At 39.1% G+C, this 21,154-nt stretch overlaps 1 protein-coding gene across 1 annotated transcript; it reads left to right on the forward strand.

The window, feature by feature from the left end:
• Positions 1-19,497: 19,497 nt before the first annotated feature.
• Positions 19,498-19,980, forward strand: LOC143671024 (protein max-like). Its single transcript, XM_077145986.1, has 2 exons — positions 19,498-19,561; positions 19,670-19,980. Exons 1-2 carry the CDS (start codon positions 19,498-19,500, stop codon positions 19,978-19,980), a joined length of 375 nt encoding a protein of 124 aa, XP_077002101.1.
• Positions 19,981-21,154: the final 1,174 nt, after the last annotated feature.

A 21,154-nucleotide genomic window follows, 5' to 3' on the forward strand; every position in this document is an offset into this window, starting at 1 on the left:
GTAATGAATGTATGATAGTAATATAAGGTGGTAATAATAGACTCATACATGGGGAAAAACAACTAATGTAAATAGTAGATGATAGAACTATTTCAGTCATCTTTCAACAATTTTAACAATGGTAATTACTGTAAAAAATAATACTGCTGGGTATTGAAAATAGATGGTAATTAATATTTTAAAATTTTAACTTATGTGTGATACTAAAGCAAAAAATGTTTATTTGACATAAAATTTTAAAAAATACAGTTATAACAAAATGCTATAATCAATGCAAATCTTCCATACCAGTGCAAGGTGTTGCTGGTGGGGTGGTGCATGAGAATCCTGTATTTTATACATGATAGATTTGTAAACTCACAACTTCTCTACTAAAAAAATAATTAGTGATTCACCACTGGTTCCTAAAGCTAGTAGATGAAATTTTGAGGAGGAATAGAATATTTACATGGCCTTAAAGAACTTGTCCACAAAATTCTTATTTATTATAAAGGGAAATATTATTGTAAAGTGGAGAAACTTGGAAAACACCATCTTAAACAAATGATCAAAAGTAAAGTCTTCAGTAGCAACACAAGTTGACATCAAATGCTTGTGATTAACATCATTTCTGGGGAAAAAAATTGACCATAGAGGTAACAGTTTATTTTTGGACTCTCAATTTGATTCCATCGGTCTATTTATCTTTCCTTATGTCAGTACCTTGTTTTCTTTTAAAAATATTTTTATTGACAAATCTTCACACACATACAGTCCATATATGGTATACAATCAATGGTTCACAGTATCATATAGTTGTGTATTCATCACGATGATCACTTTTAGAACATTTGCATCACTCACTCCAGAAAAAAAAGAAAAAAAAAAGAAAAAACTCAGACATCCCATGCCACTTACCCTTCCCTCTCATTGACCACTAGTATTCCAATCTACCAAATTTATTTTATCCCTTATCTGCCCTACTGTTCATTTATTTTTAATCCATATTTTTACTCATCCATCCAAACCATGGATAAAAGGAGCATCAGACACAAGGTTTATACAACCACACAGTCACATTGTAAAAGTTATATCATTATACAATCATCTTCAATGGTCAAGGCTACTGGAACACAGCTCAACAGTTTCAGGAACTTCCCTCCAGCCACTCCAATACACCATAAACTAAAAAGGAATATCTATATAATGCATAAGAATAACCTGCAAGATAAACTCTTGACTCTTGGCTCTTTGCTCTTGAAATTTCTCAGTCACTGAAACTTTATTTTGTCTCATTTCTTTTATGCCACTTTGGTCAAGAAGGCTTTCTCAATCCCATGATGCTGGGTCCCAGCTCATCCTGGGAATTCTGTCCCACATTGCCAGGGAGATTTACACCCCTGGGAGTCATGTTTCATGTAGGGGGAAGGGCAGTGAGTTCACCTGAGTTAGCTTAGAGAGAGTGGCCACATTTGAGCAACAAAAGAGATTCTCTGAGGGTGATCTTAGGTATAAATATAAGTAGGCTTAGCCTATCATTTGCAGGAATATGCTTCATAGGGATGAACCCCAAGATCAAGGGCTCAGCCTATTGATTTGATTGTCCCCAATGCTTGCAAGAATATCAGAAATTCTCCAAATGGGGAAATTGAATATTTCCTCCTTTCTGCCCAATCTCAAAGGGGACTTTATAAGTACTTCTTTATTCACTGACCAAATTACTCTGGAATATATCAGGGCATCACACTAACCTGGACAAATCAACAAGATCTCACACCCTATTCAAGATTCCATGTACTTATGGTGTTCAACTAAACTAATCATACAAGTTAAATTAGGTAATGCATTACACAAAATATAAATTTTGCACCAAATAAATGTCTCTCCCTTTGGTCTCACACAGAAGTTGAAGCTTTAAAATATAGACCATATCATCCTTTACCCTATATTCTGATTTACTTTAGTCTTATCCCATTCATATCTCTACTTGAAGTCTGATCCCTTTTTCAACTTTTTAAACAGTTGCTGTATGGAGTACTGCTGACTTTCATAGCTTCAGAGCTCTAACTCTGGATTTCAGATACCACATAAATACTCGAAGTTTCTGGGAATGACCAGGTTATATACAAACAGCTCAGTATCTCAGAATCTAGAAATAATAGTTAACAACTCCTGAAAATATATGACTGTTATAAGAGCTTACAAACTAGGACCCTTTACAGTAGGTCCCAACTGATAACCAATGCTCTTGACTTCAGTTCACCAGGTTTTTTTTGTTTTGTTTTGTTTTGTTTTTAATTACATTCAATTTTATTATTAGTTTCAAGTGTTAGATACTATCAAATACTGTAAGAATTTTTAAATACATTTTCAATTTCTGTACTTGTCACAGAACAGTAACAGTTCACAGAATGATCCAAGGTCCATGGATGATATTTTAAGGAGAACTGCTCAGAACATTCTTCAGCTTCACTATGGAGTAAATTCTGATAAACTAAACCTGACTGCTTATGTGGGCAGTCACTTTCTATGAACAAGTGATAGTGCCATATTCAGAATGCGTATGCCCTGTGTAGCTGACAGATGTGGAGAGACTACATTTTTGTGTGTGTGTGTGTTTTCTTTTATCTCCCTGATACATTTTTAAATGAGTAAAGGAGGGCCTTTTTTAGTCTTTATTTCAGACCTCAGGAAGAGAGGATCCTTAGCCAAAGGTGTTCTCTGACAGATAATTCCACAATCCTCCTTCGAGAAATACTTGATAAATTTTGGGTTTGTAAGTTTTATCTGTTTTACCCGTTTAGATGAGAGTCAAGCAACTCAAGGCCAGGAAAGGCTTTGAACTCAAGTTCAGGTAAGATGTGACAAAACCTCAGGAAGGCACTTCCAGCACCATCAGATGTTGGGAGACATGTTTTGAATATGGTACTTTTAAAGGACCCTTAAGAGAGCAAATGCTGTGAGGACTGATGGCAGGTACACCAATACATTAGGTGCACACCCAGTGGTCTAGATGTAGAAAGTAGTACTGGGAGATGACGACAACAAAAAAGCTAGGATGAGTATAAATCAGCTGGTCAGATCATCAGGTCACCTGACAGTGAAATGTTACAGGATAGAAAAGTCACCACACTAATTCTCCTTGAGCTCCTTTTCCCTAGTCTCATCTTTCCATCTGGAGTTACTTCCAAAAAAATCATAACCCAGTTTCTCTTTAACCTGTAACAAAATAAAAATAAATACAGTAAAAGAAGACTAATGTCCGTGGGTTTCACTAGTTTTACCATTAACTAGATGCAACTAGACTTAAAACAACAGTGGAATAGCCTACAGAAGATTCTGTAGTTCCTCACCTTTCAGAAAGAAATAGTTTTGGCACTGCCCTGTAGGTTGTAGTAGATGTTCTAAACCAGTGATCAGTATCTCATAGTGTTTCTCCCACAAAGTCATGGGACCAGTAATAAAGGATAAAAGAAGTGGTACCTCTCACTATTATACCTAATATTCTATTGCATCCTGCTGGCAAGAGTTCTCAGAAACCAAGAGAAAAAAGTTTCCACTGGGAAAACAATAACCGTGCCATTAAATTAGAATCTGAGACTGCCACCTGGCCATTTAGGGCTCCCAAATGCCTACTGGCTGAACTAGTAAAAAGGTGTTGCCTATGGTGACTGAGTCTAGTCATGAGGGGGAAATGACTTGCTGCTACACAATGGAGTTAGTACGGATGGCTCCAAGGCACAAGGTCATCCCCCTGGATAAATCTCTCAGACCTTCTAAATTAGTGGAAGAAAACAGCACACACATGTAGGAAGCCCATTAAGACCCAGAACTCCGAGAAATAAAATCAGATTGCCGCGAGGCATTTCCCACAGGTTTCTCACATTTATGCACATCTCACAGGTGAGGACTAACTGCCCTTGTTCAGGACTCTAATTTTCAAGTATGTTTGTATCACAAATAGCCTGGAAAACAGAGACAGAATCACTCCCCAAAGCAAAGGGCAGATTTACCCAAAGCCTTGGAAGATATATATCTTCCCATTGTAAAAGATTAGGGTTCCTCAAGCTTAGAAATTATCTCCCATAATGCATCCCACTATGTACGCAGCATTCATGCTGACCCGTACGTGTCACTCCCATGGGATTACGGGGAAAGGCAAAACCCATACAAACATGTTGGTGCTTGTACTACTTGCTGTGCTGTAAGTAAAAAAGTCCTTTGTTTCTGACCCAGGGGTCTCTCTTCTGATAGAATCCACGAATTCTGGGCCAGGCTAACTTTAAGGCATTCAAATATGGTCAACTCTTAAAACGTCATAGTTCTTGAAAGATAATGCCACTGACTAAGGAACCCCAGCGTTCTGAGACACTGACTGAAGGCAAACTAATATGGAAGGGGGGGCAGGGTGCAGGAGGTAAATCAACCATAACAGTCTTGTGAGCAATTTCAGAAATGAAAGTACTACCATTTACCCTCATTTTCTTCAATGCTATATCATGGGAGTTTTATGTGTAAATTCTGAGTTCACCAGGTTTTTATATTGTAGTTAGTCCATATGATTGAGGCATGATATTATTTCTCTTTTTGTTTCTGACATTTCATTCAACATATAATTCTTAAGATTCATTCACCTCGTAGCATGCCTCAAAACATTATTACTTCTTGGGGCAATTCAGTAGTCCATCGTATGTATACACGACAGTTCCCCCTTCTATTTTCAGTCATTGCATCTCTAGGCCACCTCCATCCCTTGTGGATCAAGAACACTGCCACCATAAACATCAGTATGCAAATGTCCATTTGTGTCTCCACACTCAGTTCCTCCAAGTATATATTGAGCAATGGGGTTTCAGGATCATATGGCAACCCCACCCCTAACCTCCTGTGGAATCACCACACTGCCCTCCAAGGGGATGTACCTCTCAGTTTCCCTACTGACAGTGAATAGGTACATCTCTTTGCATTCTCTCTAGCACTTGTTTCTCTCTGTTCATTTTTAAGCAGTTTTATTTGCACATCATACAATCCAACCTAAGTAAATACACATGCCTTGCCACCATAATCTGCATGAAGACATTCCCTTCTTCATGGGCTATTTCCATCTCTTAGCAATCATAAATAATGCTGCTATAAACACCAGTGTGCAAATATCCATTTGTGTCCTTGACTTCAATTCCTCTGAATATATCCCTAGTAATGAGATTGCTGGATCCTATGGCAATTCTATACATAGCTTCCTGTGGAACTGCCAAACTGCCTTCCAGAGTGGTTGTACCATTTTATATTCCAACCAACAGTGGATAAATGTGCCTCTTTCTTGATATCCTCTCCAGCACTTGTCATTCACTGCTTTTTTTTTTTTTTATAATGGCCATTCTAGTGGGCGTCAGATGATATCTCAGTTTGGTTTTGATTTGCATTTCCCTAATAGCCAGTGATATTGGCTTTTCAAGTGCCTTCTAGCCATTTGTATTCCCTCTTCTGTAAAGTGTCTCTTCATGTCTTTTGCCTATTTTTTTTATTGGTTTGTTTGTCTTTTTGTTGTTAAGTTGAAGAATCTCTTTATATATTCTGGATACTAAACCCTTATTTGATATGTGGCTTCCAAATATTGTCTCCCATTGCATAGGATGCCTTTGTACTTTCCTGACAGAGTTCTTTGATGCAAAAAAGTGCTTAATTTTGAGGAGAGCCCATTTATCTATTTTTCTTTCCAATGCTCATGCTTTGGGTGAAAGGTCTAGGAAACCATTTCCTATTACAAGAGTTATATTTCCCTACATTTTCTTCCAAAAGTTTTATGATCTTAGTTCTAATGTTTAGATCTTTGATCCATTTTGAGTTAATTTTTGTATATGATGTGAGATATGGATCCTCTTTCATTCTTTTGCGTATGGATATCCAGTTCCCCAGACACCATTTATTGAAGAGGCTGCTCTGACCAAGGTGGGTTGGCTTGATCACCTTATCAAACATCAATTCTCCATAACTACTTGCCTAATCTGGCCAGCTGCTCCTTGTTAGACTCTGCCGGTAGGGGGCAATGAGGGAAACTGGCAGGCTGGGGAAAGAAGGAGGGACTTCCTGTTGGCTTCTTGTTTCTGTGAGCGGCACCCCAGCAATGCTTCTTCACTCCTGTTAAAGCAGTTCCTTCCTGCAACAGGTGAATTCAGTTTACAATTTTTCCAACACTCACAGAAGGAGAGTCATCATGATCTCACACAAGAGACACCAGCACCTGCTGGCTGGCAACCCCTCCCCAGGAATCTGGGTTCTAGCCCCATGGAGCCCCTATTCCAAGCTTCTAAATTATAATAATTCTGACCTCTTTGCTTTATTTCCCCAGCCTTGTGGGTGGTAGCTGCTTCCTGTAGCTACTCTCTCCATGAGTTCTCTTTTTACCCTTTCATTTACCTAGTTAACAACTTTATGCAATTCTTTAGATTAAAGTCCATCTTTTCAAATAATTGGTATGGTTTCTGTCTCAGGACCAGATCCTAATACATCAACTTTCAATGAAACTTCCTGTTTTCCAACTCTACGTCCACCCTACTCTCAGATGTATGGGTTGCCTCCAAATCCTGAATATTTCTGTAGTTTTATAACAGAAATTAGCTTATTTTTCAGCCTCTGACCTTCAGAAACTTGGGAGTCAGCATGTTTTTGTCTGCTGGGTCCATAACTACTTGACCATCTGCTTTCTGGCTTCAAAAATTTTGTTGTGCTTTTAATCATGATCTCTTTGTCATTGTAGGGTTTGTCTTTGTCACAGTAGGGTTTGGCTTTGCTTTCTTTTTTTTTTTTCTTAATCTCATTTACTGTCATTAAAATGAGTTTGGATATGGAAACCCATGTACTTTTTGTTTTGTATTGTTAGTTTGCCACTTTTAGTTGTAGTTAACATATATACAACTCAAAACTCCTTATTTTAACCACTTTCAAGTGTACAATTCAGCAGTATTAATTACATTCACAATGTTGCAACGTACTTTTTAAAAAATGGGTACTTTCATTTTTAAATGGGATTATATCAAACATGGAAAAACATTGCCATGACAAGTCAGGGGAATCCAGGAGGGAGGCAGATATGGAATTTCTATCTCTCTATTTATAAATCATATTTATGAGTTTCAATCATTCCATGCATAATAGAATTTTACAATTTTTGAAAGGGTAAAACTCAGTGTACAACTTTCTCAGTTAGAGTGTATTCAGCTGCATAGACTAGAGGCCTGACCACAAAGGCTTAATGAAATAGGGTTTGTTTTACTCACATAATGTTCTTATTATGTAAGGTCAGTGGACTAAACTTGTGCCAAGATAGGTACAGTATCTCATGGTGCTACAGGTACCAGGCTCCTACTAGTTTAGCTTTTGGCTTTAGGCTTCTTAGACAGCTGCTTTACCACCAAGCATCACATCCATATTCCAGGAAGAATGGAAAAGGAAAAGGGCAAAAAGCCAGAGTGCTGCCAGCTGAGTCTGCCCCCTTTAAGAACTTCCCAGAATGGCCCAAGCAGCAATTTTGCTTACTTCTCACTGATCAAAACTGTTATGGGCCTCCCCAATCAAAGAAGCCTGGAGAGGTGAATATTTTTACGTAATACTGTCATCCAAAACAAAACCGGAGCCACATTAGCAACACAAGAAACACAAAATGGTTATTACACAGGCAATGAAGGGTGTCTGCACAGTTGCCATAAGGATTAAAATAGACAATATTTATAGAGCCCCTAGTACAATGTCTGCCACAAAGTGCTCATCCAGCCAAGCCAAAGCTCTTAAAAAATTATTCATCACTGGATTATCTGGCCCATTAAAAGAAAAAAATGAAAAAGAAAACCAAACAGATAATTTCAATAGTACTAAATGTAAGAAACATTATTAATTGTTCTTTGAATGAATATTTGTGTTTTTTTCTCCCCAGTTTGAGGTTGCAAACCTGTTGAAGAATTTTACTCCATGAAATATACATTCTAAAACTCAACTCAGTATGTGAGGGAAAACATATTGCACATAGCTTGCTGTAGCATACTTATAACTTTCTTTTAGTTCCATCTTCAGTCTCAGAAAAGTAATTCTTTCCATCTCTCTATTTTTTTGTGGCCACCTTTTCACTCTATTTCTAGTGCTTCGTTTGTCTTTCTCTGCAGAGAGTATGCTGTTCCTCTCTCCTCTGATTGGCATCTGTTTGATTAATCATTCGATAAATTAATATTAATAATGTTGTACATAAAACTATTGTAAAATATTTGCTGTTTTGGTTAGGATGCTTTTGCCTGCAAGAAGAGAAACTTGACTAAGATTAGCTTGAAAAATAATGATGTTTATTAACTTGTATCATATATCTGGGGGTGAATGGCTCCAGGGCTGACTAATTCAGGGACTTGGGTGTTTCTTCTTTTACTGTTTTTCTAACTTTAGAATGTTGGTTTTGTCTTCACATTCATACCTCGTGATACAATATAGCTGCAGCAGCTCCAGGCATCACATTCTCATGAAATAACACTGAGATAGGAAAAGGAGTGAAGGCCTGTCTCATCTGTGGCCCTTTCTAAGAGTGAGTAAAATTTTCCCAAGATCCTCCTAGCAGACATCCCCTCACATTTTAGTGGTCAAGTTTGGATCTCATGCCCATGCCTAAACTGATCTCAGACAAGAGGATTGAAATTATCCTAATTGTCTGGGAGTAGGGGGAGTGCCTTCCCTAAGCACATGGCCATAGAAGACGATTCTCAAATGAAATGAGAAGTATAAGAAAGAAGTGGGAGAAATGGATTTTGGTAGATAACCAGCTATGTCTGTATATTTGATAATTCTGACCTAATACAAATTCAAAACAGTTCTGGAAATGTTAAAAAAGATGTAAGGGTAGGGAAGCACCTTAAACTGTTTTCTTGACTTCTTCATAGAACAATTTCCAACTTTTCACATAGAAAGCCTTACCTGTTGCTTTAAGTTTTTATATTTATCTACTTCCCTTACTTCCAGATAGCTGGCTACTAGATGCTAGAACTTGGACTCTAGCCTAGTTCTGCAGTTCAGGTTAAGTTATTCATTCCAGATACTAAACAGACTAAACAGTCTGCGTTGTGAAGGAATAAATTCTGCCCTGAGTTGAGACCATCTTTTGTCACCTTACTCTGCCCTATGTGCTACCACTATCTATATCAGAACCTCACCCTCTTTCATTATGCCCTTCCCCATCTGCTCTTCTTTAGATCTGATGACTTTGTACAAAGGGAAAGGAAATTAATATACTTTTAAAGCCTTGTGCTAAGCATTTCACATGGTTATTTTATACGATTTTCACAAGAACCATAAGAAATAGATGTTATCATCCATGGCCCAGAGAGGCAAAATAACTCCAAATCATGCAGTTGGTAAGCAGTTGATTTGGAATTCAAACCCAAGTTTGTCTCTTCCAAAGCTCAGGTCCCAGAATAGCTGGCAAAGCTTCCTGGCTTCTTCTCTCTCCACTTTGGTACATCCTCACTTTGGCCTTCCTTTGATGAGGTAGAAAGAATAAATTTGGAGTCATAACACCTGGACTGAGGCTCCAGTGTCTTCATGTAGTAATTGTATGACCTCATGAGGGACAGGTCATCTCACCTATTTCCCTCACTTGTAACACAGGGGTAAGGATAACACTGACCTTGTAGGGTTGCTGCGAAAATTAAGTGAGGTAATCGATCTGAATTCCCTTTATAAACTCTAAGCACTATGTGAATGAATAAGTTATTATTATGGATGGATTTATTATTTGCCTACATAATAAAGACTCTTTCCCATGCTGTTTTGCATCAATACAATAGATACATTCCAAAATATGTGTGGACAGATTATAACCAGGCAGACTTTACAAAAGACATGCTCTCAGCTGTCCTCAACGATTTCAATTATAAAGGCATCAAGAGAGGGGAGAGGGAAGGAGGAGTTGTAAAAAGAGTCCTTTGGAGAGGGCTATCGCCATGCTATGAGTATTCTTCCTGAGAGGGAGGGAAGAGAGGTTGTTATCCAACTCCAAGCCTCACTAGAGTGAGCACCAAGAGGACCCCTTAAAAGGTTTGCAGTGTGTTCCAGGACTGGTGCCTGAGTTAAGACAGCCTGTGCTAGTGGATAGAGGAGACTATGCTGGAATTAGCCTGTACTCCCAGAGATTGTCAGCAAAGGAACTCAGTATGTGCTTCCTGAGGAGCACATATGAGCCATGGGGGGGAAAGGAGTCAGGTTGGAGGCTTCCTTTTTTAACCTTTGTGGAAATATAACATACATAATGAACTGTCCACAAATAGCAGGTTTACAGCTTGATAAATTTTCACAAACTGAATATCCCCATGAAACCAGTACATTAACCATAAACACCCCAGAATGACCCTGTGCTCTAATCCACTATCCTGACCACTAAAAGCATAGAATAATTTTGCCTCTTCATGTTCTTTATATAAATGGAAGCATGGAGTATATACCTTTAGTGTCTGGCTTCATTCACTCAACATTGTATTTGTGAGATCCATCCATACTTTTGTATGTAGTTGCAGATAGTTTATTCTCACTGCTGTACAGTGTTCCATTGTGTGGGTATTTCACAATTTTATTTATCCTTTCTACAGTTGATGAACATTTGGGTAGTTTACAATTTGGGGCTTGTATTAGTCAGGGTTCTCCAGAGAATCCAGAGATTTATTACAGGAACTGGCTCACATGACCATGGGGATTGGCAACTTTGAATTCTGTAAGGCAGGTCATAAATTGGAAACTCAGAAAGGTAACATTGAATTTCCCAGGAGAAACCATAAGTTGAGAACTCTGATGAAAGTGATGAATTCCCCAGGAGAAACTGACCATGTGGAGTAGAGATAAAAATTTTTCTTTCTGTCTGCTGTTGAAATAATCAATTCTACCTTTAAGGCCTTCAAATGTCTGGATGAGACGTCTCTCATTGCTGAAGACAATCTCCTTTGTTGTAGTTGTAATTAGCCATGGATGCAGTTAACTGACTGATGACTTAAATCCATGAACTACCCTTACAGTAACAATCAGGCCAGTGCTTGCTTGGGCAAACAACCAGACACCATAACTTTGCCAAGTTGCCATATGAAATTGACCATCACAGGGCTATTATATATAATGTGGCTATGGACATCTTCACACTTGTCTTTTGGTGAATGCACATACTAATTTCTCTTGAAGATATACAGGATCTCAGGATGATAGGGGTGGTGTTTGTAAAAGCTGGAACAGTTTTTTTTTTTTTTTTTTTTTTTTTTTTTTTTTAAAGGAAAGACAGAGAGAAGGAAGGAAGGAAGGAGGAAAGGGAAACATTTTTAAACATTTTCTTGTTTTATTGTATTCTGTTTCTCCGTTTTTGTTACATGGGGTGGGGCCGGGAATCGAACCGAGGTCCTCCGGCATAGCAGGCAAGCACTTTGCCCGCTGAGCCACCGCGGCCCGCCCCAAAGCTGGAACAGTTTTAAGTTGTGTCCAAGAGGACTAACTGCCTGGAGAGAGGGTTCAGTGGTGAGAGACTGGGATCTGGGTAGAGTGCCACCCCATCTTCTCAGCCCAGCCCAAGAGTCAGTAGTCAAAACAGAAGTGGTAGATAAAGAAATAGATTGTACAACCTAAGAGCTGCAGTCAAAAAAGCCCAGAAAAGGCACCTCCCATGGGCCCCATGGAAGAAGCTGTGTGCCCAAGAACATGGCCCAACCTACAGAAATATTCTAATCTAGCAGAGTACTGTCCAGCAGCAATATGTGTGTGGTGCCAGGATGCTGCTGAAGAGGCTAGCATTTGGGCTCCTGTTCTGGACATCTGGTTTCCATTTGAACAATTCCATTTATTAACCTTGGGAAAGCCCTCTCTAAGCCTCACTTTCCTCACCTTTATGATGTGTGGCTTTTTTCTGCTCTTTTAAGAATTGCCTGTATTCTAAACTCCTTGTGAACTGGGACCATATCTATTTACACAGAGCATCTAAAACTCTACACATCTATGAGCACAATAGGTCACTGGATAACAAATGTCTTGCAATTTCATTTTCTAAAGAAAAATCTGTTTTTATTGGTCCAATGATGCACGTAATAAGGACTAAGTTGATGCATTAATATTAACAACATGGCATGTATGCCTATCCAAATACAGATGTTATACTGCACACCAGCTTTATGGAAAAATCCCTTTCCATTCTTGTCACATAATTGACCTTCACTAAAAGAACAGAGCAAAGACTGTCTGTGCATTTTAAATCTATCAACTCACTGTTTTATCCAAGGACACTGGGTAATTAGAAGATCCCAACATAACCCCCAGAATTCTTCCCTTCATCTGTGGAACTTGTTTTATCACTTGCTTCTGCCTTACTCCTAATGACATAGCATTTGAAGGTTATATAGGGAAAAGAAAGACTCCAGACATTATGTAGTCGCTGTCTGGAATTACATTATATTTCAACAGGATATTATCACTCAGGCAAAGAGAAATAATTTATACTGGGCAAGAAATTATTCCATTGTACAGAATTCTTTGAGCAATTAGAAATCACATCAAATTATCAGCTGTACTCAGTTTAGTTTGTTATTACACTGTTCACTTTTCAAATGTGGGGCTGCAGAGTGGAAAAGTCTTTTTTGAGAAAAATGTGGACACTCTTAACAGCTCAGGCAGCTGGATGGGTGAACCACGGTGCAATTTTCTTTTCCAGGAAATTCTTTCTGGTGTTTGCTTAAAGTCTTACTTCACTCATTAGAGACCTTGATTCTTTGAATTCATTCACTTTAGCCAAACAATAATTTGGCTTGGTCCCCAAGGATTTTATAGGGAATGACAAGCTAAAAATTGGTGTTGTCCCAAAAGTGTATTGGAAAATCTGTCTTAGAACTCAGAACATATATTCCTCAGTTCATTATGAATGACTTTTTGGTCCTCAAGCAGTTCTCCAAAGCCCATGACACCCAAAAAGAAGAGGGTCCTTAGTATTAATAGTGGTCAGGAAAGCAGTCACTGGGTAGAGTGTTATTTCTCAGTGAAAACCCACTCTAAATTCCAAACTGGGAAAATGGAAACACTGCTCACCCTCTCTCTTCTCAGCTCCGACTCTGCAGTTAGAACTGGGGGTTCTTACACCTTGGGGAATTGGAATGCAGAAACCAGAAAAAAGAATAGGAAGATGTCCAGAAGGCTGTGAACAGAAGAGTGGGGCTCTCAGTAGTGGCAGAAAGAGGAAGGGAAAAGAAGCAGCTGTGGGCCCAGCAATGAGGGTAGAGGGTGGAAGTGGGAGTGTCATAACTTCAGCTGTCATGGGGAGGAAAGTCCGTGGACATAGGGATAATTTTGCTCATAGGACACTGGCAACTTGGGACTTGGTAACTTGATAATTGAGGGACTGCCCAAAACCAACATGTAAGTCAGTGGTTTAACTTTATACTTGAGCTCCTGGAAACTCTTTCTTCTTTTTTTAGAAGAGTACTAATAACTTTTTTTTTTTTTTTTTTTTTTACATTTTCCCCTATATACCACTCTATTATTAAGTCTTTGTAAAGGTATTGCACATTTATTCTGGTTCATGAAATAACTTGTTTATATTTGTAGTGTTAATCCCAGATATCATCCACCACGAGGTTCAGTGAGTTATACATTCCTATATTTTAACTTCTAGCTTTCCTTCTGGTGACATATATGACTCTAAACAACCCCTTTCAACCGCATTCACAGACAATTCACCACTCGTACTTATACTCCCAATAACATGCTACTGTCACCTCTGTCCACTTCCAAATGTCTAAGTTCAACCTAGTTAAAAATTCTGTACATATTAAGCAACCAGTTCCCATTGTCTAGCTTCATTCTATCTCTTGGTAACCTATGTTGTAGATTTTATGACTATGAGTTTACATATTATAATTAGTTTATACTAGTGAAATCATATAATGTTTGTCCTTTTGTGTCTGATTTATTCCCTGGAAACCTCTTTTTGCTCTTAAAAGTCATCATGGACTAGTTCATATATACAAAATGAACACCCACATTAAGATATAAAACATTTCAGATATAGTTAGTGTCCTTCATTCTCTCTACCCTGCAGACAATAATGAATTTTAGGTTTACAATTTCCATGTATATTTTTACACTTTTACTGTGTATATATACAATTTTGATATATATATTAAATCCTATATAAAGTATATCCTATCATAAATTGTTAGGGACATATTTATTCTGAATTATTTATGATATCTGTGCATACTTCAACATTTTATAAATGGTAGCATGTGCTATGTGTCCTTCAGCAACTTGCTTTTCCCTCTGACCTTAGGTTTTAAAAATTAACCCATGTTGATAATGTGATTTTGTATCACCCATTTTAATTGCTGTATAGCATTCTATTTTATGAATAGACACATTTTTCCGCCAGCCAAACTTATGTCCCAGCCATGCACTCACTCCTCTTTCCTGCCTCAAACAGAACATTAAATTCTTAATTCACAACCAGAGCAAAACCCTTTCCTGAGGATCAAATCATCCAGGTCACTCGCCCAAAAACCCCTTCCCAGGCCTCAGAGAAATCTGAGTTAGAAATGGCTGACTGCCTGCTGAGTATGGATTCAGAGTATTATCTGACATTTAAAGAGAGTTTATCCTTGCTGTGGGACAAGGACTGAAGAACTGCCTCCACCCCCAGTGGTGGGATGACTCACATCCCTGGAATTCCTTCCTCTTTCCCCTGGATGGAAACCAGTTCATGCTGTCAGAATGTAATTAGTTCACTCTTTAAAGGGAAAAGGAATCCTTAGAATTTAGAACAATGGAATCATACAATTCAAAAGCTAGAAGAGTAACTTGTGCCTCCTTCCTTCTCCAACACCCCAGTACTGGACTGGGGATATTTGGGCATTAGCCAAGCCAACCATCTGAGGAGATTTCAAGACAGCACTTACTTGAGGTCTTTCTGGAAGGGGCAGAGGAGTGAAAGCTTGACAAGGAGCAGAAGCAGAGTGATGGTGTGACTGAGCACCACCATCGGTGATTAATCAGTGGCTTTTAGAGCAATCTCTCTCAGTTCAGGTCCTGGTAGGGAATCTCTTGGTAAAAGACTCTGCCCTGGGATTTTCAGCACTTGGTTTTCTGGCAGGGTCAGACATTCCTTGAGAACTATCTAGCTATTTGAGTGCTGGCACCTGCCACATTGTTCTTAGCAGAATCTTTGAAGTAAGGAAAGGCCTCCTTCACTAACCAATGGTTCTGAGTGCATGGAGTCTGCCAGGTTATCCCCTTTGGCTTCTTTCCTCATAGCCCCTCAATCTTACAGCAGGACCTGTGAAGAAAGTCCAGAAGGTTAACACTAACTATAAAGACCACAACACCTTAATAAACATGTGCCAAGAGCCTAGGGTGCACTAGACCCTGGACTGGGCACAGAGAATAGAGTAATGGCCTAAAACAGACATGGTCTCTGCCCTCTTGGAGATTATATTATAGTGGGGCAGGGATGGTGGCCAATATTAATAAAGCAATCACACAAACAAATGCAAAACACATGATGCTATGAGCCAGAGTTAGAGAGGTCAGGGAGGGCTTCCTTGAAGAGGTGATGCTTGAGCTGAGATATGAAGGATGAGATGATATTAACAAGGCAAAGAGGGGGAAAAGCTTTGCAGGTAAAGGGGACAGCATGGGATAGGATGGAGCATAATAAATATGAGGGAAGAAAGAAGTCCATGTAGCCAAAACAGTGAGGGGGAAGTGAAACAAGGAGAAGGGGTACCACTACATGGAGCCTTGGAGCTATGTTAAAAAGTCTGACCTTTATACTAAAAGCAAGGGGAAGCCACTGAGAGGCTTAACTGGGGTATGAGGCATGTTCAAAATTTAATTTCAAAAATAAATCTTTCCAACTGCTTATAGGGCTTTTGGAAAACAGATTGGAGAGAGGCCAATTAGGGGCTTATTTTAGGTGAGAGATAATGCCAGCTTCGGCTAGGTTGGCAGTGGTGGTGATGGCAAAGAGAAGTGGACTGACTTGTGAGATATTTAGGAGGTAAAATGAATATGACTTGGCGATTATTTGGATACCTGGGTGACAGGGAGGTGGGTGCAAAGGAGAGTTCACAGGTTTCTTCAATGTGTGGTACTGTTGAGTAATACGGAGAATTCCAAAAGAGAACCAGGTTTATGATGAAGGATTGAGTGTTGAGTTTCATGTGCCTTTGTGATATCTAAGAGGAGATATCTAGTAGGCCATCAACTATAGATAGAACTGAGATTGAAAGGAGATGTCTGTGCTGGAGATCTTGAATCATCTGCACAACTGGACCTGCTGTTTTGTGAAGCTTTACCATCACCATTAATTCTGCTTAGTCTCTTTGAGTCAGCCTACCTCACGGTCAGGAAAGTTTTCTTTAATAGACCAAACCAGACAGGTCCCTTAGTACAGTGCTTCTCAGAGTATGACCTGGAATTGCCTTGGACATCTTTGACCTTTTGAATTAGAATATCTTAGGAGGGGCTGAGTTTGCATTTTTAATGAGCTCTCTGGATAATTCTCAGTAAAAATACTGCTACCTGCGGACTGTGGGAAGACAACAGAATAGGAAATTACAGGAATCAGTCCCTCCACCAAAACAAATTTGAATGGGCAGTAAATTTCTGAATCAACTATTTTGAAATTCTGGAGTGTAGTGGAACACAGTGTAGCAATCAAGGAGGAACTGGAGGAAAAGGCTGGTAAATTTTAGTGAATTTTACCCTCTGTGCAGCAGCTACTATTCCCCATTCCCCAGCAGTGTGGCAGGCAGCAATAAAAACTACAGCCCAGGCTCCTGATACAGGTTGCTGGACTATAAGGAGCAACTCCTCCAAACTTTAATATGTGTATGGTCTCACTGCTGATTACTTATTTGAATTAGTGACTTTAGAGTGCTGGTGGGCCAGCTCTGAAGGCACCCCCCCCTCAGGGAAAAGCAGCAAAAGAGTCCTAAAGAGGCAACACCTATTTTTTTGTTGTTGTTCTCTTTTCTCTCTCTATTCCTAATTTGGGAAGAAAAATAGTTTGGAAAAGTCACAGATTGATGACTCTAATCCTCCACAACAACAAACAACAAAATCTAGTAATCTCAGAGGAGTGGAGGAACTCGATTTTCAGAGCTATAATAACATAATACTTAGGATATCCAGTTCTCATTTTTAAAAAAATTGCAAAAAACACAAAAGGAAAATATGGCTTATTCACAGTAAAAAATGAATTTTCTAGAAACCATCCCTGAGGAAGCTCGTATATTGGAATTATTAATCAAAGAGTTTAAATTAACTGTCTTAAATATGATCAGTGAGGTAAAAGGAATCATATATGTATACCTAAAGGAAATTAAGAAAACATTGATTGAATAAAATAAAGAGAAGGAAATTATAAAAAGAAATCAAATGGAAATTTTGGAGTTTCAAATTACAGTAATTATAATGAGAAAACTCATTCAAATGGCTTCAACAGCAGATTTGAACAAGCAGAAGAAAGAATCAGCAAACTTGAAGGCAAGACAAATGAAATTACCAGTGTGAGGAGCAGAAAGAAAAAACAATGATGAAAAATCAACAGAACCTGATGTACCTATGGAACACCATCAAGCATATCAACATATGCATAATTGGAGTCCCAGAAGGACAAGAGAGAGAACAAGTACATAAAAAGTGTTTGAAAAAATAATGACCAAAAACTTCCAAATCTGATGAAAGACATGAAAATATCCATCAGTGAAGCTCAATGAATTTTGACAGGATAGGCTCTAAGAGATCTACACTAAAATACATTATAGCAAATGAAAGGATTTTCAAAGTAGCAAGAGAGAAGCATCTTGCCATATACAAGTGATACCCCAAAAGATTAAAAGCAGATTTCTCATTGGAAATTATGGATGCCAAAAGAAAGTGGAGTGGCATATGTAGAGCCATTAAAGAAAAAAAAAATTGTAAGGCAAGAATTCTGTATCTGGCAAAACTATCTTTCAAAAATGAAGGACAGCAGGCCATGGTGGCTCAGCAGGCAGAGTTCTTGCCTGCTATGCTGGAGACCCAGGTTCGTTTCCTGGTGCCTGCACATGCAAAACAAAAAAAGAAAAAAATGAAGGAGTAATTCAGACATTTTCTTATAAATAAAAGCTGAAAGAGTTCATTACCAGAGGACCTGACATATAAGAAATGCTAAAGAGAATCTTAAAGCTGAAATAAAAGGACAGTAAAACAGTAACTTGAAGCCATAAGAGGTAATAAAGAATATCAGTAAAGATAATAAAAAGGTCCAAATTAAGTCATCCAAAGAAACATATCTTGACTCAGGAAGGGCCAAAGACATTTGGAGTTTCTCTGTCAGCTGGGAAGTCACATTGTGACATCTGCTTTCTCTTCTGGCTTCTCATTTCAAACAGCTTCCCTGGGGGGTGTTTTCTTTCTGCATCTACAAACATCTCTTTCTGTGTCAGCTCTGAGCAGTTTCCAAAATGGTTCCCTCTTAAAGGAATCCAGTAAGTGACCCACCTTAAATGGGTGGAGACATCTCCATGGAAACTAAATCAAAAAGATCCTACCCAACAATATTGAATCAGGATTAAAGAACATGGCCTTTCTAGGGTATACAACAGTTTCAAACCAGCACAGATACTTAGCATCATTAGTCATAAAAGAAATGCAAATTAAAACCACAATGAACTACCACTTCACATCCACTAGGATGGCTATTATTTAAAAAAACTGAAAATAAGTGCTGATGAGGACGTGAGACATAGGAGCCCTTGTACATTGTTTGTGGGAATATAAAATGGTAGAGCCCCTGCAGAAAACAGTTTGGCAGTTCCACATAAAGTTAAATATGGAATTACCACATGACCTGACAATTCCACTCCAAGGAATATGCCTGAAAGAATTGAAAGCAGGGACTTGAACAGATATTTGTACATCACTGTTAATTATAGCATTATTCACAATAGCCAAAAGGTAGAAGCAACCCAAAAGTTCATCAACAGATGAAGTGATAAACCAAATGTGGTATATCTATACAAAGGAATATTATTTAGCTATTAAAACAAGTGAAGTGCTTGTACATGCTACAACACAGATGAACATTGAAGACTTCATATTGAGTGAAATAAGTCAGACACAAGAGGACAGATACAAATGAGGTCATCAACATGGCAATGTGAGACATCCCCTGGAAAGTGTCCACTCAGAAACAAATAGTTAAAGGACAAATCTCACTTGCTTGGAACTCTGTAGGATGATAAAGACTGGAGAAGCATACCACCAATGCTGAATTGAAGAAAAAGAAAAAAACACCATTAAAAATGTAGAAGATCAAATGAGGAGGTGGTTCTTGCCCATGTTACGTGTGTGAGTGAGAGAGTGAGTGGGTGTGAGTGTTGTGTATGGGGGGTGGGGTCTCAGCTTGTTGCTGTCAATGACTTCCCCCTTCCCTCCACTTCTTCCCCTTCTCCACTGCTGCTGCAATGGCCACTCCCTGGGGGGTAGGAAATGAGCAATAATGATGAGATCGAGGTGGAGAACAATGAAGAGCAACTGAGGTTTCAATCTGCGGGTGACAAATGGGCCCATCATAATGCACTGGAGTGAAAATGAAGGGACTACATCAGAGACAGCTTTCACAATTTGAGGCACATGGTCCCATCACTCCAAGGAGAGAAAGCATCCTGGGCTCAAATCCTAGACAAAGCCACAGAGTATATCCAGTATATGCAAAGGAAAAACCACATACACCAGCAAGATATTGAGGACCTCAAGCAGCAGAATGGTCTTCTGGAGCAGCAAGTCCATGCATTGGAGAATGTGAGGTCGAATCCCCAGCTGCAGACCAACTACCCCTCCTCAGACAACAGCCTCTACACCAACGCCAAGGACAGCACCATCCCTGCGTTCAATGGGGGCTTGAACTCCAGTTCTGAGTCAAAGCCTGAAGAACCCCAAAGCAGGAAGAAACTCCATATGGAGGTCAGCTAAGCTAAGGGGGGCAGGCCAGCAATAAAAAACTTGTCTATCTCCTCCATTGTCTCATCTGCCTTTCACTTCATTGTTAGAACCCTTAGAACCATATAAGAGCTTTATTTTTCTCTCTCTTTCTTTTTTTAAATTTTTATTTTACATAGAAGCTCTTAGACAACAGCTCTTGTTCTCCTCTCCCATTTCCATTGTTTTTTTTTTTTTTTTTTTATACTTTCTCTTCAGGGATACCCTATCCCCACCCGGAAATTTTAAACCAAAACACCCCAGTTTGGCAGCTTTTTCTGTGGAGGAGAGAAGGCCAGCCAGACCTCCAAGCACACAGTGTCCTGATCACCCCACCAGCTCCTCCAACCCCAACAGGCACCACTGCCTGGAGGATTCCTTCCCCTCACAGGCCTCTCCTTCTGGCCCACCCTTGCCTCTATTTGATAGACTTTGCAGATATGTGAACTGCTCTACTTTAAGAAGATGACTGGTTTGGAATAATCAGAATCATTTCCCCTACCCCTCTTTTTAAGGATTTTTTTTTCTTCTTAAAAGCCATTTATTGTTCCTATTGAAAAGCAGATCTTTGAATTTTGTGATAATAGAAGAAAGTAGGGACAGATTTGCAGTACAGAGTCTTTGGCATGTCTCAATCCTGCTTCTCTTAGCTGGATGTTTTAAGTCTGTGGTGTCAGCCTTGTGGAGGGCCATGTGACACCCTTGTGGTGGGTATGGGAGAGAGCAGGAGCGAAGCATCAGACACCAGTGAGTTGGTAGGGTTGTTTTTTTGAGTGATGGGACAGGGAGGGAGAACTGGATAGGGGTGGAGGTTTTATATTGAGAGCCAGTGATGATGTTTTGATACTTCCGTCTACTGAAATTTGGATGTGAGTGAATTGTTCCTACTTCTGATGATGTTGGTATTGCAAAGTGACAGATTCATAAAGTAATAATCAAATCTTCCTTTCTTTCCATGTGTATTTCTAAAAAATAGAGCCAACTGATTTTGTATGTAAATACCAAGAGTGATTTACCAGGTACTAAACCCACATACCAGTGTGAACTCTTCCTTGCCCTCACCCATTTCCTTTATTCTGTCCTGGAACTTGTCTCTATTATGTGATCCAGCCCTGTTTCTGACTGTGGTCAACAGATCCCAGTGAAGGGTCTGTGTGTTTAGGTCTCA

This window comes from Tamandua tetradactyla, chromosome X (assembly GCF_023851605.1).
Source record: "Tamandua tetradactyla isolate mTamTet1 chromosome X, mTamTet1.pri, whole genome shotgun sequence".
Taxonomy (NCBI): domain Eukaryota; kingdom Metazoa; phylum Chordata; class Mammalia; order Pilosa; family Myrmecophagidae; genus Tamandua; species Tamandua tetradactyla.

What these genes read in the sequence shown, in the direction of transcription:
- LOC143671024 (XM_077145986.1), top strand. Translation starts at nt 19,498, where the DNA reads ATGAGCAATAATGATGAGATCGAGGTGGAGAACAATGAAGAGCAACTG. An exon ending in ACTGAGGTTTCAATCTGCGG is followed by an intron (nt 19,562 to 19,669) that starts GTGACAAATGGG and finishes AAGGAGAGAAAG; the next exon opens with CATCCTGGGCTCAAATCCTA.